Source organism: Amphiura filiformis, chromosome 18 (assembly GCF_039555335.1).
Source record: "Amphiura filiformis chromosome 18, Afil_fr2py, whole genome shotgun sequence".
Taxonomy (NCBI): Eukaryota; Metazoa; Echinodermata; class Ophiuroidea; order Amphilepidida; family Amphiuridae; genus Amphiura; species Amphiura filiformis.
Window position 1 is genome coordinate 48,564,059 of NC_092645.1, and position 26,532 is coordinate 48,590,590.

A 26,532-nucleotide genomic window follows, 5' to 3' on the forward strand; every position below is an offset into this window, starting at 1 on the left:
TTGTTGTCACCCAGAGTATATGGGGTGTACACAGATTTGGGGTCAAAGGTCATTAAGGGGTCACTTCCGGTATAAAACGAAATACCTTCAAAAATTTTATTAGCTAAGTAAAACATGGGACAGTAACGGTATGTTGACACATGATCTGCAGTCACCCAATGTATGTGTGGTATTTTTTATTTTGGGTCAAATCTCATTAAGGGGTCACTTCGGTATAAAATGAAATACCTTTAAAATGCATCTTCTTCCACAGATTATGTAGGACAGTGACGCCACTTGCACACATGCATTGCTATTACCCAGTGTCTATGGGGTGTACACATATTTGGGGTCAAAGTTCATTAAGGGGTTACTTCCGGTATAAAACGAAAAACCTTCAAAAAATTTTATTTGCTAAGAAAAACATAGGACAGTAACGGTATGTTCACACATGAATTGTGGTTACCCAATTCATATGTGGTATTTTTTTATTTGGGGTCAAATGTCATTAAGGGGTCACTTCCGGACTGAGACGAAAACCTTCAAAATGCCCCTTCTGCCACAAATAACATGGCAAAGTGATGCCACGTGCACACATACATTGACATTAGCCAATGTCTATGGGGTTTTCATATATTTTGGGGTCAAAGGTCATTAAGGGGTAACAACACGGCTGTGTTCGTGGTCTTGGACCACAGCTAAGTCTAGTTCTTTCTGTCAACCATTACATTTGCTCTAGCACTCACACGCTTACATCGATTTTGACCTAACTTAGTCACAATACTCATTGACCGTGCCCCTACATGTCATATGAAACTTGCGGGGTCAAAGGTCACGCAGGGGTCACAGGGGTCAAAAACGTGATTTCAACTAAAAATGCATCTTCTCCCACAACTTACGTCGGACAGCAACCCCACTTGCACACATGTATTGCTATTACCCAGTGTCTATGTGGTGTACACAGATTTGAGGTCAAAGGTCATTAGGGGTCACTTCCGGTATAAAACGAAAAACCTTCAAAAATTTGTATTAGCTAAATAAAACATAGCACAGTAACGGTATGTTCACATATGATCTGCAGTCACCCAATGTATATGAGGTATTTTTTTATTTGGGGTCAAAGCTCATTAAGGGGTCACTTCCGGTATAAAAAGAAATACCTTTAAAATGCATCTTCTTCCACAAATTATGTGTGACAGAGACGCCACTTGCACACATGCATTTTTATTACCCAGTGTCTATGGGGTGTACACAGATTTGGGGTCAAATGTCATTAAGGGGTCACTTCCGGTATAAAACGAAATACCTTCAAAATTTGTTATTAGCTAAGTAAAACATGGGACAGTAACGGTATGTTCACACATGATCTGCAGTCACCCAATGTATATGTGGTATTTTTTTTATTTGGGGTCAAATCTTATTAAGGGTCACTTCCGGTATAAAACGAAATACCTTTAAAATGCATCTTCTTCCACAGATTCTGTAGGACAGAGACGCCTTGCACACATGCATTGTTATTACCCAGTGTCTATGGGGTGTACACAGATTTGGGGTCAAAGGTCATTAAGGGGTCACTTCCGGTATAAAACGAAAAACCTTCAAAAATTTTTATTTGCTAAGAAAAACATAGGACAGTAAGGGTATGTTCACACATGAATTGTGGTTACCCAGTTTATATGTGGTATTATTTTATTTGGGGTCAAAGGACATTAAGGGGTCACTTCCGGTATAAAACGAAATACCTTTAAAATGCTTCTTCTTCCACAAATTACGTAGGACAGTGACGCCACTTGCACACATGCATTGTTATAACACAGTGTCTATATGGTGTACACACATTTGGGGTCAATGGTCAGTAAGGGGTCACTTCCGGGATAAAACGATATACCTTCAAAATGCTTTTTCTGGCACAAAAAGCATAGCAAAGTGATGCCACGTGGACACGTGCATTGACATTAGCCAATGTCTATGGGGTTTTCATATATTTTGGGGTCAAAGGTGATTAAGGGGTCACCACACGGCTGTGTTCGTGGTCTTAGACCACAGCTAAGTCTAGTTACTTATTATCTACGACTCTCTCTCTCTCTCTCTCTATATATATATATATATATTCATATCAGTCTGTTATATCTCATCCATATGTTACAGATGTTCTCCATTTTGTATAAATACCAGCCTTCAAATAAAGCATGTTGATGTTGGTAGTTTTTAAGCTACTTAGGGACCGTTCACAAACACTTGTTAGGGGCCTGATGCAAAACAAGGGGGGGGCTGAACATTTTGACCCTCCTAAGAGGGGGGGGCTAGTTTTGGGAAATTTTTGAGGTCTGTAAATGGGGGGGGGGCGAAAAATGTTCGCGATGAATTTTTTTTGCATCAGCCCCACCCCCCTTACAAGTGTTTGTGAACGGTCCCTTAGCAGCATAACCTTTTAGTGAGGTGTATATATAGGGGAGGGTGGATTTTCTTCCCCTATGATTTGTCAAATTTTCGTCCAATTTTAATCATGTTACTGACACTTTACCGTCCACATTTTATCCCAGAAAATTTTGGCGGTGGGGGGGCATTTTCCCAGGTTCCACATACTACATGTATTAATTACTATAGCCTATTATAATATGTGCAGGCTGTCGACGCCGCTAACCGTGCCGAGGGAGAGGGTGGGGTTAAAGCTCATGCATTCATTCCAACGATTGTATTACAGTCTTAGTTCCCATCTTCCAGGGTCTATGGATTAATACAGGATTTGGGAAATCCAGGTGCTGTTTAGGTCATGCGAAATCCGGGTGCCGTGCGATTTTCCTAATTTTAGTACGCTCGGTTTTTATAAAAATCGCCCGGCGTGGGCATATCATAAACATCATCAGGAATAGTCCATAACCATTGCGATTTTTATAAATATCAATGGCGGTCTTTTCAAATCATCCCTAAGTCAACGAGGTTCAGGAATGTCCTTTCATTGTTAATTGTTGGTTAACCCACCACTTGAACAGGATTTAGCCAGAGCAATAAAAGACTAGAGCTATTTACGAATTATATGCATGTAGAAGCCTATTATCCTCTTCAACAATAGGACAATTGAGTGGTTTATAAATGGTGTTTGATTTGCAAAAATGAGAAACATGTAACACCAAATTGAGGTAGGCCTACCTATGAATACGACCTTTATGCATATTGTGTACTGTAACTCAGAATACAATTTGCCGACTTTACGAGCGGTTTGTGGTGGACAGTCACATGTCAAATGTTGGTTATCTTATATTTCAAACCCGAGCATAGCGAACAGAAATGTTGTATAATTATTTAAGATGGTACTACACCACTTGATAAATTTGTGATGTTTTTTTGCATTTAAAAAAAAAGAAAATAATAACGCTGTAACAAAAGTTATGTATATTAATAGGGCAAGGAATCCAGTCACTACACTGGAATTTCAGTGACTCAAGACAAGCGGTACATTATTTATGATAAGAAAAGAAGTACCGCTAGAATGTACCTCATTTTTTAACATAATGAACCACTTGTCTTAAATCACTCTGAAATTTTAGTGAAGTAATTGGATTTCTTGCCCCTATAATATACATAACTTTTGTTACCAGTGTGTAGTTTTTTTGGGGAAATGCAAAATTAGTCACAGAATTTATCAGGGGTGTATACCACCTTTTTACATAATTTATTAAATATTACATAGTTCTGAGGTGAATTTTATTTAATTGTTATGAGGTTCTATACTTACACATGTAAACATTTCTGTGTGTATTTGATTGATGAACAAAAATAACACAAATGTCTGGTATGCTGAAGTTTCACAATATTTTGTAATCATTAATTTTATCATATTTATTGGAGACCATCTGTGTATTCAAATGTATATTAATATGTATATGCCTATATGCCATAAATATAATATATTGCAGTCTCCTATAAATAACGAGTCCTTATTAATTGTGCGGGTTATTTTTATGCATTTATTTACGTGACTGGAACAACTTACATCGTGGAAAGTCTATTTCCATGATTACATCATAATACAGACTATAGAGCTATATCTATAGACTATACAAAATCCGGTTTTCAAAAAGAAAAGGGGCATCCTCCTTTCCTTGGGTGGGGTATGAACGTTTGGACAGTATTTATTGTGGGACATTAGTGCACATCAGACATATCGAATTGCATTCTGAATACGAAGAATGTCCTTCTGATATCAAATAATTTTGATTTTTTGAAATTCGCATTGTAACACACATTTTATGGCAAATGATTAAAAATTGTTATTTTTGATATTTAACAGTACTTGAAGTAAACTTTATAAATCTGATGATTTATACTTAGTTAAAGTGTACGTAGGTGGGCTGAAAAGTCGACGATCATTTAAGATATTGATTTTTATTCCTAAAACACCCAAAAAAATTAGGTCTTTGGGGAAAAAAATCCATATCTTTAATATGAAAGGTCAAAATTTTCAATTGATCATCGGCTTTTCCTCCCAGCTACATACACTTTAAGAATATGTCATTAGATTGATTAAATTTACTTCGAGGACTGTTATATATCAAAAATGTGAAAAATATCAAAGTTTAATAATTTGTCATAAAATTTGTATTATATCTTGAATTTCAAAAAATGACAATTATTTGATATCAGAAAGACATTCTTCGTATTCAGAATGTAATTCGATATGTCTGATGTGCTCTCATGTCCCACAAAAAATACTGTCGAAACGCTCAAAACGCTCATTCCAGATCCCTTAAGCACTGTTGGAAAAGACCAAAAAGTTTTAACTGATTAACCATGCTAATTTTAGATTTTCAATTCATGAAAATCTGCTGGACGAGAACCAAAACATTAATGGTATACGGGCTTATAGACACGTGAAACAAATACAGCGAATAAATCGCTATACCAATACCCAGCATTAATGTTTTTAGTTGAAACGTTAAATTTCTAACATTCCTACAAAACTTTTGCAATAGGAAATAATAAGAACATGCACATGCAACCATAGGCGTCAATCTGGGGTGGGTGGGCCATTTTTTGTTCATGCATGTGACATAGTAATAATGTCCATGTTATGAATGCTATATGGTGAAACCCATGTTTGCATGGTATATGCCGACAGGCGGGTTATTTAAACTTTCAGCTCAGAGAATGGATTTTGGTTTTAAACTTTACGCATTAAGATATGTGTATAAAAAAGGAATAGCATCATTGTACATTGCTATCGAAAGACTGTAAAATGGGAGATTCTGTATATGGACTTATTCAACGAACTAATGCCATAAGAACATTTCTGAAGTCTCCACCGCATTCGCTCTTGATAGCTTCACCTAGTGGCTTGCCATACTTCACTGCATATGCGGCTTTGATCGCACCAAGATCAACCTGTAAATAATATAAATAGAAAGTAAACGAACAATATTATCAAAGGAAATTTCATTGAATTTGAAAGTTCAAAATGAACCTTAAAATGTCAAAATGAACCTTAAAATTCAAAATGAACTTTGAAAGTTCAAAATGAACCTTAAAAGTTCAAAATGAATCTTAAAAATTCAAAATGAACTTTTAAAAAGTTCAAAATTAACGTTTAATTTCAAAAGTAGAAAGTGAAATTGAACACAATATCATAAAACGTATATTATATTCAGCTTCAAATGTAAATGTAGGTGTTCAGGAGGTGAAGTGTGTTATGCATGTTGAAGTGCGAGTGAAGTTTAAATTTTTGACGTAAACTGCAACGTAATTTATCTTCAACTCATCCCAATTAGGGTCGATCCTTCATGTAATTATTTCGTGTAAGCTAACCCTAACCCTAACCCTAACCGTAATCCTAGCCCTAGCCCTAACCCTAATCCTAACCCTAATTTATGTGTATAATTACATGAAGGAGTAGTCAAAAAGTTGAGATCCACTTTTATGTTTAAGATCTCAAGTTGAACGTTTGAAGTCGAAAGTTGGAAATTAAGTTCAATACATTCAAGTTAAAGCCATATTATAACATTTGCTGAGGAAGACGCCCTCACTGAATTTTTAAAATTCCTTTTTTACACGATTAAATTGTACTTTATTAAACCAATATACCCTGAAAAATCAAGACTCTGGGTGCTGTAGTTTTGTCTAAATCCGAGATTTTGAATAAAACGCCGGAACCGGCGCTTTATTATTACGATGGAATTATTAGTCGAACGCATACACGATGTTCATAACACACAGTACGTACATGGCGTGCGGGACGGTGATATACACAACAAAGGGTCGTACCACAACATGACCGAAGGAGTGGTACGTATTGGCGACATGTGCCCTGGTAGTAAATTCCAATTTTCTTTGCTTGGCCGTATAGTTGTTCGGCTCAAAAATAAAAGGGGATATATCTGACAGTAAAAGCTAACATTTTATGGCAAAGAAATGCTAATCTATTTTGTTTGAAAATGTTATAATATGGCTTTAAGTACCCGTTGAAAGGAAATTATTCTTATTCTCCAACATATAATTATGAGGTCAAACTGTTTAAAATGCGAAGCGACAGTTAACACAAGAATTACGGCATAGAAATATTTTAGCCTTAATAAGATACACTGTTATTAAATCGATTACGTAAAACTTTACCCATGGCTGCCATATGAACAACCCTTTTGTTGGGTTGGAATATCATTCTCTTGTTGAATAATATTATATGATTATTTAAGCTTATTACACAGTTTTGAATTGAATCAAATACTGGAACTTACATTTTTTGCAACTTGCTACGGCTAGGGATCGTCTTTAAGTGTCACATGACCAGCCCAGCGGGTCAGTTGCCTGATGAAGTCTGATGGTTTCAGACGCAACGTAGCAAGTTGCAAAAAATGTAAGTTCCAGTATTTGATTCAATTCAAAACTTTGTGATTTTAACGACTGGATGACTGAGAATATTCACTATTTTATTTTTAAATTATTTTATTTAAGCTTATTATTGGGTAAAGTTGAGTAATATTAATATTTAAGCTTATTCTTTGGTCAAGTTTACCCAAGAATAAGCTAAAATGTATTTAATATCACTGAACAAAAGTGATAATCTACCCAAGAAAAGGGTTCATATGGCACCCAGGGTTGGGGTAAAGTTGTACCCAACCCGTTCAACAGTGAATGTTTGATCACATTGTTAAAATGTGAAATTTAATTGAAAAGATTAATTCGTCAAAAAAGGGTCTTATTTGACAAATTAAAAGTTAGCCATTGCATGAAATATTTTATCATTTAAGATTTCAAATTTTTTTTTTGAAATCTGCTTGGGATGTCCTGAAAACAATTTATAGCATTTTAAATTAATTTGCATCATTACAAATATCTTCATGACTTATATATAGTAATTTTTAATGACGAATTAATGAATAATTTGTAAAATGAGAAAATATTGAATGACAAATATGTAATATGACACATATGTAATATGACAAATATTTTAGTGTATGACAAATTAAATGTATGACGAATAAAATGACTGATTTTTAATTCACAAGCCATCATCAATTTGTCATGCACTAAAAGTTGTTAACAAATGACAAATTAAAAACGGTTATACTTTGTCATTAAAAAATAAATATTTGTAAATCGTAAAAGTATTGGTAATGATGAAAATTAATTTGAAATGATATAAATTGTTTCCAAGCACATTATCGACATTTTTTTTTATCTTAAGGGATCTGGAATGAGCGTTTTGAGCGTTTTGACAGTATCTTTTGCGGGACATGAGAGCAGATCAGACATATCGAATTGCATTCTGAATACGAAGAATGTCTTTCTGATATCAAATAATTTTAATTTTTTGATATTCACGATATAATACACATTTTATGACAAATTATTAAAATGTGATATTTTTCACATTTTTGATATAACAGTCCTCGAAGTAAATTTTATAAATCTAATGATATATTTTTAAAGTGTATGTAGCTGGGAGGAAAGCCGACGATCAATTGAAAATTTTGACCTTTCATATTGAAGATATGGATTTTTCCCCAAAAGACCTAATTTTTGTTGATCGTCGGCTTTTCATCCCACCTACATACACTTTAAGTATAAATCAATACATACCAACCGTTTATACCCCACCCCTTAAATGATAAAATATTTCATACAATTAGGGCCTAATCCTTTCAGTGTTAACTTATCGATTTAAGGGACGAAAAAAAACCTGTTCACATAATTACCTCACTACGAGAAACAATGACTCTTATGAGACGGTCCTCATCGGTTCCCAACCCTTTCATGGCTGAATTCAGAAGATCCGCAAAATGGACGATGGGTCGATGAAAAAATGACACTGAAAAGAAGGGAAAATGCGATATTTTTAACATTTGAGCGAACACTGGCAGAAGCTAACAAATTACAGCGTCCTCACCATATGCATAACCAATAGTAAAGTAGATTATACTGTGGCGCTATATCATGAGAAATAGAATAAATGTTTGAAACAAAACTATGGTATTATACACTGTATTTAGCTCGTGAACTCATAGAGTCTCGTTCAGTCTTAATTTTTATAGGCATAGCCTATACGTAAAACTGCATACCCGGGCATACATTTAACACGTTTTTACAATACATTGACTACTGTTTTGTCAATATATTGTTTAAAACATCAAAATTGTAAATTTGATCATGAGCATCGAATTCATTGTTTCGTTTCGTTTTGTTTCTCGTTTCGGGTTTTCTTTTTCTTAACGATTTTCTCAAAATATGAAGAGCTATCTGAAGAACCTCTAAATCAATTATGTATTTTTCACAATGATTCCAAATAATGGTCATGAAAATGAACAAATTCAGATATGTGTGATTTTTAGAGAAATTTTGGAACTTGTCTTCTGCAGTCGGCGGTTAATTAACTGTCAATCAGGCTAAATCAAAGTAAATGAGAGATGTTTATCAAAATAATCCCGCACTTACAGATGGAGACGTAGGCATCACGAGCATTTCCGGACAGCTCACTCTTAACTGCATCTTCCAGTGAGCGATCGGACACCTACAAACATGATAAAACACAGAGAAATAAACACCGCAGTCAGACAACATCAAGAACAAGCAGTTTTATTATATGCTTACATGGAGGGCGCAATATGAAATATATTAAAATTTTGTCAATGGGGTTAGTTTATTTGGATGGGAATTTTTTCACGGCAGTGAAATGATGCCCCTTGCACCCACATCTCATGTGCACAGTTTATCCCTTACATATCCTGTGTCTTGAATAGCTATATAGCCCACCAAGGCTAGGAAATAATTCCTAATATCTCATACCCTAGTTTGTATGCCTTTATCTAATCTTGCCACACATGACAACTTACTAATTAGCCCTAACCCGGAAAAGAGTCTGTCCAGGAGTAGGAATTTTTTAGCATTTTTTAGAAACATGTTTACAATTGGCTTATAGTCATCACATGCTGACAATACACATAACTGATTGGTTAATCAAAACTAGCAGGGTCATTGGCCAGGCCTGATTACAAAGTAAACATATCATCATATAGAAAACTGTGCAGCAAGCGATTTACTTCAGAAAATTACTACATTGCACAAAACTAAGTCCATTATCTATACTCTATAGTTAATTGAATGTTAGCTAATGTTTATTGACTCTTGTAATAACCCATGTGTAGGCCTATAAACCTGTATAATATTGGTGTTCATACATATCCCTGACCCTGACAAAAAAGCTAGCAAGAGCAAGCTGTGTAATTATTTTGTTTACTTGTGATAAGATACAATTTTCTTTGTAGTTATAGCCACATTTGTTTCCTAGTAGGTGACTTAATAAAATTCCTTTAAAAAGGAATGGGCGCCCAATGTGAGCTTGGTCGTGATGTGGTAAATTTCATGGGGGGTAGATTTGGTATTATTATCTCTTGCAAAGCCGGTGACACCTCATTATAGAAATCAGACCTGTCGATAGGTTGTAAGAGGGGATAGCCTTTTCCAGGCACGAATTGGGCCATATATAAAGAAAGTGTTGCTACTTTGCAACGCAATAAAAACCTAAATGCAAAACGAGATCCTGTAGGTGGCTCCCGAGGTGGCTTAAACTTAAACTAAATGCAAAATGAGGTTTTTAAAAATATTGTTTTTCAGAGTCAAGACGCAGGTATCATTATTAAGCCTCATATCACTTATTTATTGTTGAATAAGTGCAGAGTAGGTTAGATATGAATATTGAATGTTAGACCAAAGTAGCTCAAAGTACATGTACTATACACCTGATCCGTGAACTTGTCTTTTTTAAAGACAAATTCTTGTTACTATTATTAGAGAATAAAGGTATTGTTTTTAGCCGCTGGAGTGCATCTATCGTCTCATATAACACGGGCGACATCATTATTTTAAGTAATACGCCAACACTTCAATTCAAATAAATATATTTATCATAAGTATACCAAATTTTAATCAAATTAAATCCTACATTTTACAAGGAATTACCTAGGCCTTAAAATCGATCAGCCCCGTTGTTGCTATAAACAACCTCCGATTGGTTCAAATATATCGCGTACGAGAATCGCGTCGACACACACGCGCTAAAGTGTGTGAACATTCTCAAGCGTTTAAGAATTGTAGGTAGATAAATAACAGGGGCAGGGAAGACACATGCGTGTCATATGGTAACCATGCTGGTTAAATTCATTCATCAAATGTTTTTACTTTGATCTTTAGATTTTGTTATATCTCCACTTTTGTTTTGATGTGCTTTACGAGCTACTAATAGAGGTTCGTTGCGCCATATATCATTAAGCATTTTTTCAGCTGAGCGGTTTTCCAAGTTATCCATAGCATGCATGAGTCGGTCTCGTTTAAACATCAATTAGGCCTATATATATACGGATGTTATGCAATAAAGTATCAGGCTATACCTACCCCTGAATATGCATCTACCACAGCTTTGATATGGGAAGGGCTTTTGGAAACCAGAATTCTCTGGAATTCATCCTCATCTGTTCCAAGCTTGTTCTCACCAGCCTATATTTGAATTATAAATACATATTTTTACTACTTGTACTAGCATGAACTGAATATATAACTTGCACTTTAAAATCTTCTTTTGACACTTTTACAATAGTGCATATGGTCTATGTTTATGTTTATGTATTTGATTAATATGTTGGTCGCACTCATTTGCACTTACTTTATTGAGTTGTTACAACTCAGAAAATGAAACTAGGTTAGCATAATTTTCTAGAGGTGTGCTATAGTATACAAAATTTTGCACTGATTACAAAAATATATATTTGAATACTGCTAATTGTGCAGAAAATGATCAAATTACATGAATTAAGTAACAAAGTACCAAATTGGAATAACTCAAAACAATAAGTACCAGTAACTTAATATGAACGAGTTACATCAACTTACATGTTGAGTTACAATAACTCAACTAATTGGTTCTTTGAACCTTGTTTATTTTCTAAGTTCCCTGAATTCAGCTTATTTTTGGAAATGGGAAAATAGTATGACTTGGAGGTAAGGCAATCCAACAGAATAGTGTAGTCACCAGAGGGGGTTCCCATGCACCGAGTGCTTTTTTTTTCTAACTTACATTTTTGTAATCCTGAAGGTGTCTAGTAAATGAATTTTGATGTTCCCAAAATTAAATATTGTCCCATGGGGTTCATTTGGCGGCCATCTTGGATTCCGACAAAATTCAATTAAATTGACATAACTTTTGAACTAGACATCATAGGAAGACAAATGACCACATTTTTTGGGATAATGTGGACATGAGCAATCAATTAAAAGGTTTATTTTCATGATTTAAACATGTTGGATACATTAAAATGCAAAATATTATGTCCCACGCCGTTCATTTGGCGGCCATCTTGGATTCTGACAAAATTCAATAAAATTGACATAACTTTTGAACTAGACATCATAGGAGGACAAATGACCCCATTTTCGGGATAATGTGGACATGAGCAATCAATTAAAAGGGTTATTTTCATGATTTAAACATGTTGGATACATTAAAATGCAAAATATTACTAAAAAATAGTATCTTCAAGGCATACTCGTCTGTATAATAGGAGCTCTTTTTGGTACATTGAGAAGGATATTTTGATGTTATTGATTTATTTACTATTTTCTCTTCTAGGTGCATGACTTAACTTAGGCCTATTATTAGCTAGAACTGGTGTTAGTGAACTAATAATCGTAGCATAGTAATAGTGAAGTGGTGGATAATCATGCCAAAACGCAAGGGTGATAAAGGTACCGAGTCAGACTCACTGCAGAAACGTCCACCTGTAAATTGTATTTTACATGTGAGTGGTATTGAGCATCTAGATTATACGCCGCTCAGTAAAGTAAGGGGCTCCGCCACTGACAAGCTGGCTCAGCTACATGACATTTGCGACAAAAGACACATTGAATCTCTTGACTCACCCTATCGCATGGATGATGTCTGTAATCACATTCCGGAGAGTCTTGCTGGTGCAGATTTATATAGAAACAATCATCGAGGCTGCTACCAAAACTTTACTGAAAATCAATAGCGTTTGAAATGTAGTGCAGGAACTAATGAATCTTCAACATCACAATCCTCTCGTAACCGTAAATTACAATTATAAACTGTCATGCGACTGTTCCCTCCATAATGTATCTTTTTAGAGTTTAGTCTTTTTTAGAAATTAAAGTGTCTGGAAAGACTGAGAGACGCATCAAATTCCCAGTATTCAAGGACAAATACGGATCATTTAAGGAGCCTACTTGGAAACAGATTGAGCCTCGGGCACTAGAACTAGGACTACATCGTCTACATAGCATGGTGCTAGGTGAGGACCTCTTTGCAAGAGAGGCGAATGAGAAGCTGAAGGTCCTACTTGAGAACCACATTATCCATGACTCGATCGCCTATGCCAAATTTCATCTAGGTGACAAAGGGTATATCACCAACAACCTGGTCTACAGCGGCAGCATCTCTGTCGCAGACGCGGTGACTGGAAACTACCAAAGCACATACTGCTCTGCACTATCATCCGGCACCTCTACAGAAGCAAACAACTCGCCACTATTCTCAGTAAGCTGGATATAACTGTGACACTGAGACATAACTTCGCCTTGGAACTTGAGACAGTGCTGGCCAAGGATCTTGATGAGGTTTCCACATCCCTTACTCCGCAGATCATTACCGGCGAGGGAAAGGATGTGTTTCATCTCGAATGGGACAATCTAAACAAAACAATGACAAATATTCATGGGCCAAACGTGGTGAACAGCACTGGTGGGATAATGATACAAGATGTGAAACCCGGGTTTGATACCATTACTAACCAGGATCGGACTCTCCCTCTCTACGAGCGTAGATATACCCGAGACCATGGCTTCTGTTCATATCTGTAGTCAAGTCGGGCCCAAATTTCCTGAGGGAACCGTGTTCACTCCGCCCATGATAAATAGCGAAATGTACTCAACATGCATCTCAAAGAATATTGTGTCTGGTCATTTACACGGGAAGCAGTAGGGAGAAGCAGCCTGTCCCAGGGTTTGGTGGCTTCCTCTCAGCTAGCGGTGTGAAACCCCAATGAAAGTCAACTATCGACTATTTCACCCCTATCCATCACCCCTTCACCATCCAAGTGGGTCAGGAGTATGTCCTTGTCTTCATATGTGACATACTTCACAAGCATGGTAAAAGTGGAGGGGTCCTGTAAAGCGAGGTCGAGGGTCTCACGAGGAGTACATGTGTGTACAAGATTCAGCAAGGTCTTGGGGTTGGTGACCTCAACGTTCTCCTCCTCAATGAATCGCTCAATTAACAAGCACTTCACCGGCTTCACCGACTGTTTAGAGGCAGAACAGTGCTTTTTGCATATGCCTTCCTGTCAATACACTACGTAGGCAGCCACTGGTAATGAGATCAGCCACCAAACCCTGGGACAGGTTGCTTCTCTCAATAGCTTCCACAGATGTGAACAGGGAGCGCGTAGAGAGGGAGCGTTCGATCCTGGTTAGTGGTATCAAACCCGGGTTTCACATCTGCGGAGTATTATGTGGAAACCTTATCAAGAGCCTTGGCCATCACTGTCTCTAGTTCCTAAGGCGAAGTTGCATGTCTGACAGTGATCCAGCTTACTGAAGATATAGTGGTGAGTTGTTTGCTTCCATAGAGGTGCCCGATACTAGTGCAGCATGTGCTTTGGTAGTTTGGTAGAAGAAACAGGGCCACATCCTTATACTTATCTTTGAACCCCAGCTTATATGACTAAGTCACCGCGTCTGCGACAGAGATGATGGCGCCGTAGACCAGGTTGTAGGTGATATAGCCTTTGTCACCCGGATAAAACTTGGCAAAGGTGATCGAGTCATGAATATCATGGATCTCAAGTCGGACCTTCAGCTTGTCACTTCTGTACTCTGGATTGGGGAAGCCACTTCTTTCAAACTCTTGTATGATTGTACAGAAGACTCAGCGATGTAAGTAACATAACCTCCTTCTGCCCAGTAACTCGGTCTTGAATGAAATCAAGGACAACAGTGAATGCCAGCAGATGTGCAGCAGCTTTACGATCCTGCTCTGTTTCAATTGTCGCTTTCGCTTCATCACGCAGGTAAGTTGTGTACTTCGTGTTGAACGAATCGCGACAGGAATAGTGGAAATTCGCCTCTCTTGCAAACAGGTCCTCACCTTGCACCATTCTATGTAGACGAAGTAGTCCTAGTTCTAGTGCCCGAGGCTCAATCTATTTCCAATTAGGCTCCTTAAATGCTCCGTCTTTGTCCTTGAATGCTGGGAATTTGATGCATCTCTCAGTCTTTCCAGACACTTTCATTTCCAGTCTTTCACAAAAGATACATTCTGGAAGGAACAGTCGCATGACAGTTGATAATTGTAATTTACGGTTACGAGAGGATTGTGATGTTGACGATTCATTAGTTCCTGCACTACATTTCAAACGATATTGATTTTCAGTAAAGTTTTGGTAGCAGCCTCGATGATTGTTTCTATATAAATCTGCACCAGCAAGACTCTCCGGAATGTGATTACAGACATCATCCATGTGATAGGGTGAATCATGAGGTTCAATGTGTCTTTTGTCGCAAATGTCATGTAGCTGAGCCAGCTTGTCAGTGGCGGAGCCCCTTACTTTACTGAGCGGCGTATAATCTAGATGCTCAATACCACTCACATGTAAAGTACAATTTACAGGTGGACGTTTCTGCAGTGAGTCTGACTCGGTACCTTTATCACACTTGCGTTTTGGCATGATTATCCACCACTTTACTATTACTATGCTACGATTTTTAGTTCACTAACACCAGGTCTAGCTAATAATAAGTTAAGTCATGCACCTAGAAGAGAAAATAGTAAATAAATCAATAACATCAAAATATCCTTCTCAATGTACCAAAAAGAGCTCCTATTATATACAGACGAGTATGCCTTGAAGATACTATTTGTAGTAATATTTTGCATTTTAATGTATCCAACATGAAAATAACTCTTTTTATTGATTGCTCATGTCCACATTATCCCGAAAAATGGGTTCATTTGTCTTCCTATGATGTCTAGTTCAAAAGTTACGTCAATTTCATTGAATTTTGTCGGAATCCAAAATGGCTGCCAAATGAACGCCATGGGACATAATATTTTGCATTTTAATGTATCCAACATGTTTAAATCATGAAAATAAACCTTTTAATTGATTGCTCATGTCCACATTATCCTGAAAAATGGGGTCATTTGTCTTCCTATGATGTCTAGTTCAAAAGTTATGTCAATTTAATTGAATTTTGTCGGAATCCAAGATGGCCGCCAAATGAACGCAATGGGACATAATATTTTGCATTTTAATGTATCCAACATGTTTAAATCATGAAAATAAACCTTTTAATTGATTGCTCATGTCCACATTATCCCGAAAAATGGGGTCATTTGTCTTCCTATGATGTCTAGTTCAAAAGTTATGTCAATTTAATTGAATTTTGTCAGAATCCAAGATGGCCGCCAAATGAACCCCATGGGACAATATTTAATTTTGGGAACATCAAAATTCATTTACTAGACACCTTCAGGATTACAAAAATGTAAGTTAGAAAAAAAAGCACTCGGTGCATGGGAACCTCCTCTGGTGACTACACTAGAACACAGGTAATCAAAATGCTTTGATCAACGTTTTGGCTGATGACGAAGCATAAGTTTTCGAGGAATCCGTTTTGGAAAAGAAAAATGAGGTCCAAATTGAAATAGGTGGGGGAGGCAGTTAAATTGAAAGAGTTGGAAATTGAACAATAGAAATGGACCAAAAGGAAAACTAGAAATGGTCAAATTATAGATATGGAAAGGTAGAACATGGCAATAGAATAAAATTGGTTAAGACATTGAGAAATTAGATTGAAATCAACGGTTGGTGATTAGGCATGTTAGGCGTGAATCAAAAACAAAAAATACGTTGTCATTACATACAATGAAATCAATCAAATAATGTTTCCCTAAATCAAACACTCATGTCTAGACCATGCATTGTCCATCCTATTTAACTTTTGAAACTAAGCTTAACAAAAACAAATAGAGACTATAACACAATACATGTATTATAAGCTGTTTTACAACTCAGTTTTATACCATTAGCAACGCTAAGACAACCCAGTTTAATCCCATATAAGGCAAATACTATTGGGCTCCTGTCATTTTGACATTTGCCTAAAATATATCCAGAGTCTTTGAGTAGCAACAAAATTACAGTTTGTCCACTCTGAAGTACAAAGTGACAACTATCGCGTATACAGCGCGTAAAAAATGCGTAGTGCTGCGTCTCTGCTGAGGTATGCGTGCCTTTAAAGTCGGCACAATGTGTGCGTCCGCGTCGATACTTTGTACTTAAGAGTAGATTGACTAATTAATGGTGTCGCAAGCTACATTGCTGCTCAAAAAGGACTAAGAAAGGTAACTTTTAAGCATCTCCATTAGGTCACCAACTGCGGTGAACACATACTTTATCCTAATATATAGTTGTAAGATGTGTCAATTCACACTCGTTGTTTCTTCACCGCGTATATTGAAGAAAATCCATTCTTACCTCAAAGAGTGTCTGTGCATCAGCACTTGCTTTGTCCGAATCAACATCAGTGCTCTCATCACGCGCTCCCTGTAGGGATGTTAAACAATAGCACGTTGTTATATTTCTTCACCCAGGAAACATAATTTTGAGATACGACCCTGGACACGGCCGGAGAGTACACAATAGTGTAGAGTTTACAGTTTGACTTTAAACTAACTGTAAGTCCAAGTGTTTAGGGTATCTGTAACACTTTTTAAACACTGCAAGGGGATTAAGTTTACATTTACACAGTAAAGGTATAGGACACCCAAACACTTAAATACCAAAGTAAACACAAAGTAAACACAAAGTGTAAACACATGAGAGTATTGAGATTCTAAACATTTCAACATGTTTACTTTCATATTGTTTAGAAAGTAAATGCACATGTGTTTACTCTGTAAACATTTGGTGTTTGAATAAATCGGCTATCACATACATTCTGAATTTTAACAATTAGCATGCATTCTAAAAATAAAGAATTTTACGAAACTCCTTTATTTTCAAATCTTCACACGGATCAACCAATGATCTGTATTTTGAGTGGCAATACTGTGCATGGGACCGAGGAGTCTATAATTGTCATCCATTGACAATTGACTCTGTGGAACGGATTGAAAATGAGGCAGTTTCATAACATTCTTATCAAGAATGATCGTTCTTATCAAGAATGGATCGTTCTATTACCGGCGTGGTAACCTAGTGGTTAGAGTGTCCGCCTCACGATCGGGAGGTCGCGGGTTCGAATCCCGGCCGGGCCATACCAAAGGCTTTAAAAAATGGCACCTACTGCCTTCTTGCCAGGCGTTCGGCATTGAAAGAATGGAGTAGGGAAAACCCATGGCTACCAGTGGACTAACCCCCTGCTGTAGCTTTTCTGCTTGCACACATGTGGCCTAGGGTTATGAAACGGAGATAGGCGCCGTCCAATGGGCCGAAAGATTTGGGAAGGATTTAACTTTTAACTTTTATTGTTAAAAGTGAACAAAAAATATGTGATAGCTATTTTTTTCCTCAACCATATCAACTATTTTAGTTCTGGTTGGTGCAGGCATTATAATACCAACTAGACTTAGCTGTGGTCTAAGACCACGAACACAGCCGTGTTGTGACCCCTTAATGACCTTTGACACCAAAATATATAAAAACGCCCATAGACATTTGCTAATGTCAATATATGGGTGCGCGTGGACCACTTTGCTATGTTATTTGTGACAGAAGGGGCATTTGTCGTCTCAGACCGGAAGTGACCCCTTGATGACCTTTGACCCCAAATAAAAAAAATACCACATATGAATTGGGTAACCACAATTCATGTGTGAACATACCGTTACTCTCCTATGTTTTTCTTAGCAAATAAAAAAAATTGAAGGTTTTTCGTTTTATACCGGAAATGACCCCTTAATAACCTTTGACCCCAAATCTGTGAGGACCCCATAGACACTGGGTAATAACAATGCATGTGTGCAAGTGTTGTCACTGTCCTACGTAATTTGTGGGAGAAGAAGCATTTTAAAGGTATTTCGTTTTATACCGGAAGTGGCCCTTAATGACCTTTGACCCTAAATAAAAAAATACCACATATACACAGGGTAACTACAATGTATGTGTGAACATACCGTTACTGTCCTATGTTTTTCTTAGCAAATAAAACATTTTGAAGGTTTTTCGTTTTATACCGGAAGTGACCCCTTAATGACCTTTGACCCCAAATCTGTGAGGACCCCATAGACACTGGGTAATAGCAATGCATGTGTGCAAGTGGGGTCACCGTCATACGTAATCTGTAGGAGAAGAAGCATTTTGTGTTGAAATCACGTTTTTGACCCCTATGACCCCAACGTGACCTTTGACCCCACGAGTTTAATGTGACATGTAGGGGCATGGTCAGTGATGGTATTGGCCAAGTTAGGCCAAATCGGTGTAAGCATGTGAGTGCTAGAGCAAATGCAATGGTCGGCAGAAAGAAAGAAAGAAGATCCTGTAAGAAAAAAGACACAGCCGTGACTAACGTCCAACGAATAATGTATAGCATATAATCATATCAAAATCATTACACGCAATAATGAAAAAAGTGCTGCCGGATGTTATAGCCATGTCAGGCAATACATTTTCCACATGGTTATCATATACATACCGTAGACAGACCAACTAAAAGGCGTTTAAATGTTCCACTCGTTTCACTTGATAAAGCATCTTCTAGATTCTTCTTAAATGCTGCGGAATAATTAACATAGTACAAAAGGTATTAGTTTAGATAACATGAAGAATTTCACCACATCAAGTTTCTGGACGATTCATCAACCATCGGTTGACTGAATCAGCATTGTTGCTGTTTTGAACTTCTTCGTTTGTTTGTCTGTTTGTTTGTTTAAACGGTCGCTCCGTGTGGAGACACACTCGGGTCCTGATTGGACCAGGCTCAAACAAAATGCTCAAGCCAGGCTAAAAAGCGTAAGCATGTTGGCCGGTATGGAAAAAGAGAGGTGAGAAAAACAGATTTGGAGACCAAGAACAAGGAAAAGAATGCCACTCCCAACAATCAAGTTAACAATTTTATTGTCAGCCTTTGGGTCAAGAGAAAGGAAGTGCTTAAATCCAATCTCAACTGCCACCGAGGCTTACTGTGTGATATTGATCCGGCAACTCTAAAAGTTGGATCAGCATTAACCCCTGTGTCAAAGTTCTTATGTAACACAGGGTCGTGAAAGATTTGTATCACGCAGCACTTCAATACAGCAGCACTGCCGATGGTTAATGAAACGTCCAGAAACGTAAGTTTTGACTGGTTTTGATGTGATGAAATTCTTTATGTTATGGTTAATCTACAGGCCTGATGAATTTTTTAAAGGTATTTGTTTTAGATATTGAAAATATATAGATACACAAGTATATTTGTTTATTTTTGTTCCATAATGATGTAGTTATTGTATGGTGGGAGTTACTGAATGTTGTCTTGTTGATTTAGTTTCATTTTACTTCATCCACTTGCTGTTGTTGCCGTTGTAGTTCTTGTAAATAATATTTGTTGGCTTTGTTTTAGTTCCACTTCGCGGGTATAAAATTGAGCAGAATGACAGGTATTTTGGATTTGGATGTTGGTATTAATTTTAACATCACGTTTCACTACCTGGAGAGGATTGATCAAGAATTGAATTACCTCCTGGGTTCGTATCTGTCAATAAGTTGACCAGATCACAAGGATGTCAATATAGCTAGAGGCAGTATATGAGTTACATAAAAATGACCGTGTGTGATATTTAGTTCCCAGGAAGTGAGATTTGCCCGAGGCAATAAATGTTGATCCCTCACTACAACTTGTAGTACAAGAATATTACCGTTGATTTGGTTGTAAAAGGAGGTGAGACATGATCAAATTTCTCCAGGTGGCAAAACGTAATGACATATTTCCAGAATACAGTTTTCTGTAGTAACAACGTCGGCAGTATTAAATACTTACCCGTCTTGTAAGCAGCCTTGATTGCTTTTATTTGCTGAAATTAATCAAGAATACGTCAAAGGTTAGATGAACGCTTTCTTCTTTAAGTATGTTATCTATTTAAGCTTAGTATTCCAAGTGATGACAGTAACCAATTCCCAAAACTTGGTATATTTTATTGTTATGATCTCTCGCAACTGGCTTCTGTAGGGCAATATAACAGTGGATTTCAGTGAAAGATGTAAAATGTGGAATTCACAGATTACAGATAATCTTACAAGCAGTGTGTACATTATACTTCATCCTGCAAATCTTCGTCGTGTGATTTGCTGCAGCTGGGACAAAAGCTGTCACTCCAGAATCAGGCTTTTGAGCCATAATAGAAAGTGTTACAAGGAAAAGTAATTATTTTTTGTGTTTTTCATAATCCAATTTTTGTCTTTCGAGACTGATGGATGCCAGAGACACTGTGATAACTATCCCCATTAGGCCTTTTAGCTGAAATCCATACACCCCCTATGGATGGAAGACATATCCCTAATATTCTTACAGAGGGTGTAGATATCAAATGGAGCCACCCATCCAAGTAACTCCATTTGGAATTCACACTCCATGTGTGGCATATTAAGGTCGTGTCATTCATTTGAAATTGAAGAGCCCAATTTCCCACCCAAATACACCCAATCTAATTAGCATATCACACAATTTTCAAGATGGCTGCCCACGTGTTTATACCAACGTGCCATCTGTTATTCACGATGTGCATATACTCACGTCATTAGTTCTTGTGCAGAGTATTTCCACCAGCACTTTCTCATCGGTACCAACACCCTGTGATACAAAATAGCAAATACAAATCAGTACTGAATAAATCATGTATTCTCTTAAAGTGATTAGGATAACATCGAATCAAATGATTCTAGTATATTAACCAGTCCTGTATTCACTATTTATAAATAGCTATTTATATATCAACATGGGGTACATGGGCGCAGCCATTACACAACATCGTATCACCAAAGAGTATCTAGATAAGCATTCACTCCATACAAATGAATAGGAAAACAAGATGTCGGTATTCATAAATTTTCACAAAAATGATATGGGCCAAAAATCTGAAGATTGGAGGATTCTGTAACTTACATATGTTATGAGAAACTGATTTTAGAGAAAATTTACCGAAAGCGCTTTAAAATTTACCGAGCGCCATTCATTTTATAATGGTTTTTATTCGGTAAAACACCCCAAATTTTGAGCGACTAGTTGCTGAAGTCAACCAACTTACCATTGAAAAGTACAGGAAGACCACCTACTGTGCTAGAGGTCAACTCTCCAGACATACTGGCGCCCAGCCAAAATGGCAACCTCCATTTCTCTCTATCAAGAATTTATATATTGCTATTTATAAATAGTGAATACTCTGCAACTTAATTTCAGGGTTTCAGTTGAAATTCAACTTAAATTTAGTACAGGCGCATAACTTCATTCCAGGTTTCATATGATACTAATGCACACTATATGGTCAGATTAAAATAAGAGTACGAGTCAGGTGATGCAGCTATACCGAGGAGCAGGGACGGCAAACCTGGCATAACATGACAAGTGGACATATATTATGTTCAGTGATTGCAGTCTCTTTTTGCCTATATCAGTTCTCAGGGTGGCCATTTGCTACAAGCCTACAACTGATATCTCTGCTTTATTCAGACATACTTTCCCTTACATTACGAAGTTTTGTTGATCAGTCAATTTATATAATACTAGAATCTTGTTTGCCAAGTTTATAGGGACTATGCAACAAACCTTCATGGCTTTCTTAAGGCATCTGGCGTCAAATAGGGCTGGTGGGTCCATCAAACCCATAATTACATCTTCGAAATCTCCTCGTTTATAATTTGCTATTTATTGCTATATATTGCTATTTATAAATAGTGAATACTCTGCAACTTAATTTCAGGGTTTCAGTTGAAATTCAACTTGAATTTAGTACAGGCGCATTCTTCATTCCAGGTTTCATATGATACTAATGCACACTATTATGGTCAGATTAAAATAAGATTACTAGTCAGGTGATGCACCTATACCGAGGAGCAGGGACGGCAAACCTGGCATAACATGACAAGTGGACATATTATGTTCAGTGATTGCAGTCTCTTTTTGCCTATATCAGTTCTCAGGGTGGCCATTTGCTTCAACTGATATCTCTGCTTTATTCAGACATACTTTCCCTTACATTACGAAGTTTTGTTGATCAGTCAATTTATATAACACTAGAATCTTGTTTGCCAAGTTTATAGGGACTATGCAACAAACCTTCATGGCTTTCTTAAGGCATCTGGCGTCAAATAGGGCTGGTGGGTCCATCAAACCCATAATTACATCTTCGAAATCTCCTCGTAACTCACTCTTCAGATCGTCAATCAAATCCTGCAAGGGAGAGACGAAAATGTGGGTAAGAATTAGGAATGAAAATATACGAAGGATATACGAACATATATCAATACACAAGACACCTATACTCCTAGGCCTGATGTTTACCTCACTTAACTCACTCGGTGGTGACGGGACGTAAAAGTTTTTCCGCGGTTTTGAGCAAAAACCGCTGTACATATAATAGGCCAACACTTTGCGTGATTCAGTTTGAGCACGCGCTTTAAATGCTGCGAGCAGAGAGATATACAACTGCGTCTCTACCGAAGACACAGAAAGTGAAACGATTTTGTGACCTTGAAACTTAAGTTAAAGCATGACAACAAGCGACAATCTAATCGTGGATTCAATACCATGCCAACCATATACATACAAAAGCAATTTGTTGGCACGCTTGTGGCGAAACCACAAAATCATTGACATCACTAATACCGAACTTGAGGTGATCCAAGGCGGAAATTCATGAAAGATGGTTTCATCAAACCGTCTGTAAAGAGTTTCCCCTTAAATAAGATTTAAAAAAAACGATCATGGATTTAAAGATTGTTCTATTATATTGACATACCCTTCCAAATGCGGTCTTGTACTGCACGCGTATCTCCTGTCTTTGACCATTGCTTCTGTTGCCTAGAACCTCAATAATTGCATTCTCATCAGTACCTGAAGAAAACAAAATGCATCAATTCAAGTTACTAAATTGTGGTGGTAAAAATCACAAGGTGTTTCTATTTCTTTAATCTTTTTTTTTTTTTTCAATACACAACAAAGTTGGCGAGCAATATCACACTGAGAAATATCATGATCATGTTGATGAAAAACAACATCTTCGAGTACTCTACACACTTAGATCTACGGGTGCTTTTTTGAAACTATATTGGGTTCTAGTCCAGAATGTTGCGTTGCTAAAAACTGAATTTGTATTACGCTTAATAAGCGTTTGTTTTTAACACGACTCTAAACTTGGCGGCATGGACGGTATTGGCGGTTGTTGTTATTGCTGTGTTAATGTCATTCTTAAGGGCAGACATGGTATTGTTGGTCGAAACAACAACAAAAAATCGAGGTTCAATATCTAAATCAATGTATATATTATTGAATAATAACACTTTGATGTTTTGCAAAAGTTCATTCTGCAAATTAGTTACTTTGAAAACTTTATAATTGTTGTTAATGAGTTATGCACGTTTTACAAAAGCGTTGTTATTTCAGCCCACTTTACAACATAATTGAAAAACCACAGGACCTACCCAATTATATCTGCGATATTTGAATTCTTATACACACTCACTATGAAATGATGAATGCAAGTTTTGCCAAAGCTGCTGTGAACTACCAGATCTCAACAGTTTAATAATTATAGTTGCTAACCTTGAAGGAGTATTTCGTGATCCTACAGGGTGTATCAAAATGATTGGTACCGAAGACTTCTCATTTTTTGCCGATTTTTTTTACTATTTTTTGTGCCAGTTTGGGGTTAAATGTTTAAAAATTTGTAATTATAGTAGTTTTATCTTCTCTAAGAATTTTAGATCATAAAGATAGCACATTCTATTAAGAAGTTACATGATTCTAAATGAAAGTAGGTGTTTTTACACTTTTCATCGTAACGCTGGATCAGTAGCGCACCATTTTCAAAGCTCTATTTTACTGCAAATACCTTGTGAGGATGATATGTTGAAAATCATGGAAATGTTTAATATTTTCCCTGCCTATTTCTTCATCCATAATAAATATTAATGTAATAATCAATATTTATTGCTTGAGAGTAATATTATTGATTTGAATAATTAAGTTGGGGTGAAAGAAGTTTGTGTATCAACACCATCATGGGCGGTAATTTACGAGATTTTTGAGATTACTAAGCGTAGATGGTGTGGCAGAATGGCTATAGACTGTAGACAATGTAGGTTAGTTTAGACCTGGTAAAAGTTATTGGAATGACTCCACAGTATTCCACACTTCAGTGTGCATTCATAGTTAAGAATCACTGGTCGACACGAAGATATGGAGAAGTGCAGAGAAGATTAGGAGACAGTTTCTAAGAGCAAGGCGTATCCAATGCATAGGCCTACATGCTATAACTTGCAATGCTTCAAAATATGATATGGGCAGTTACAGAACGGACCCATCCCAGTTGTCAAGTTCTTTAAAGATAGGGCTTCACCTCACACTGCCAGAGTCGTAAGGCAGGGACCTCAGGAACTATCTTTCTAAAAGCATGTGTAAAGCAATTTTTTGTTATGTATACTGAGGTGAGATATTGAAGAGTAGGCCTATGTATGCAATAAATGGTTCAAGCAGTGCACCTATTCATCTTGTGTCAAACCATGATTACGTCGATCTTCGTTTAAATGACAATAGATCCCAGATGCATCAACCTATCAACTTCAGATTAATAGATCAATAAGTTAACATATGCCCCGTTCTATTTATAGTACAAAAACTATATTAATTAGCAATTTTATATTTTTTATATATTTTTGAAAATGTCACATAGCCCGGTACCAATCATTTTGATACACCCTGTATCATGCTCTTTTTATGACATTTTCAGTATATAGATATCTACGGAAAATAACTTATTCCCAAAGTTTCAGTTGATTCCGATTTTGCGTTTGCGAGTTATGCATGAGTATGTCTATTTATACACTAATAGGCCTCTGTTGTTTGGCATACCAGAACGTAATTAAAATTTGACGATACATTTACCAAACTAATTGATTTGCATTTTTTTAAACATTATATAGCCAGGGGTTTCCAGTGTATTAAAATCTGAACTTTTTGAAGAAAAGTGTGGGTGTGGGTGTGGGTGAGGCTGTGGATCATGAAATGCCCCTTTAATTGTCATTGGTACTTACCCATTCCTTTCATTGCTTTTCTAAGGGCCTGAGCATCATTATCCTTGTCGAAATTATCGGCCGGGGTAACGGTAGGCTGAAAAGTTAATTAATATCACATGAAATCAAAACAAGAATTCTCTTTCAAAAAGACAACGATGTGAATGTAAGATAATGTTTCATAATTTCGCATTGACAAGCACAGCTGGAATGCTGTTATTTTTTTATATTTTTAATATTATTTTTTTTATTTTTGTAGAATAATTGCTTGGGTGTGAAATCCCGGTCGTGGTGGGAAATAATTGTTAAATACCACGAAATACTCAAGAATGATCGGATTAGAAGCTGAATTGATAATTTAAAATGTGCTAAATTTAATTAATAAGCTTAAAGGTAACAAAAAGCCAACTTCCACAACAATCAAACAATCTGTATTAAGATGACGATGAAATGACCATGAGGATGTTTGCTGCAGCTTTAGGTGATCATCCACCATGTTTCCTGACAATCCAAGCCGCTATACTCGGGTGAGCTCATACGACCTTGATATGGCCGTGATTTTTCTTTACTTTGAACATTCTGACAATCCAACAATCTATACTTAGTTGATCTTGGCATGACCTTTTACCATATCAGTGCTCAATTGTGATCACATCCACCAAGTTTCACGACAATCTGACAGTCTGTACTTAGTTGACTTCGGATGAACGTGGCCTGACCTTGAACATCTGTCATGTCCATGACAATCTAACAGACAATTAGGCTAACAGAACCTTATTGCATTGATGAT

At 36.8% G+C, this 26,532-nt stretch overlaps 1 protein-coding gene across 1 annotated transcript in view; it reads right to left on the minus strand.

The window, feature by feature from the left end:
• Positions 1-3,933: 3,933 nt before the first annotated feature.
• LOC140138761 (annexin A4-like) overlaps positions 3,934-26,532 on the minus strand; it is a 31,007-nt gene continuing 8,408 nt past the window's right edge. The window contains exons 2-12 of the mRNA XM_072160527.1: positions 25,764-25,839; positions 23,471-23,565; positions 22,789-22,902; positions 21,250-21,306; positions 20,497-20,530; positions 19,174-19,253; positions 17,016-17,084; positions 10,861-10,962; positions 8,905-8,980; positions 8,169-8,281; positions 3,934-5,361 (exon numbers count right to left, since the gene is read on the minus strand). Coding sequence (XP_072016628.1) covers positions 5,242-5,361; positions 8,169-8,281; positions 8,905-8,980; positions 10,861-10,962; positions 17,016-17,084; positions 19,174-19,253; positions 20,497-20,530; positions 21,250-21,306; positions 22,789-22,902; positions 23,471-23,565; positions 25,764-25,839 — 936 coding nt within the window. The 3' untranslated portion in view covers positions 3,934-5,241. The remainder of the gene's footprint in view (positions 5,362-8,168; positions 8,282-8,904; positions 8,981-10,860; positions 10,963-17,015; positions 17,085-19,173; positions 19,254-20,496; positions 20,531-21,249; positions 21,307-22,788; positions 22,903-23,470; positions 23,566-25,763; positions 25,840-26,532) is intronic.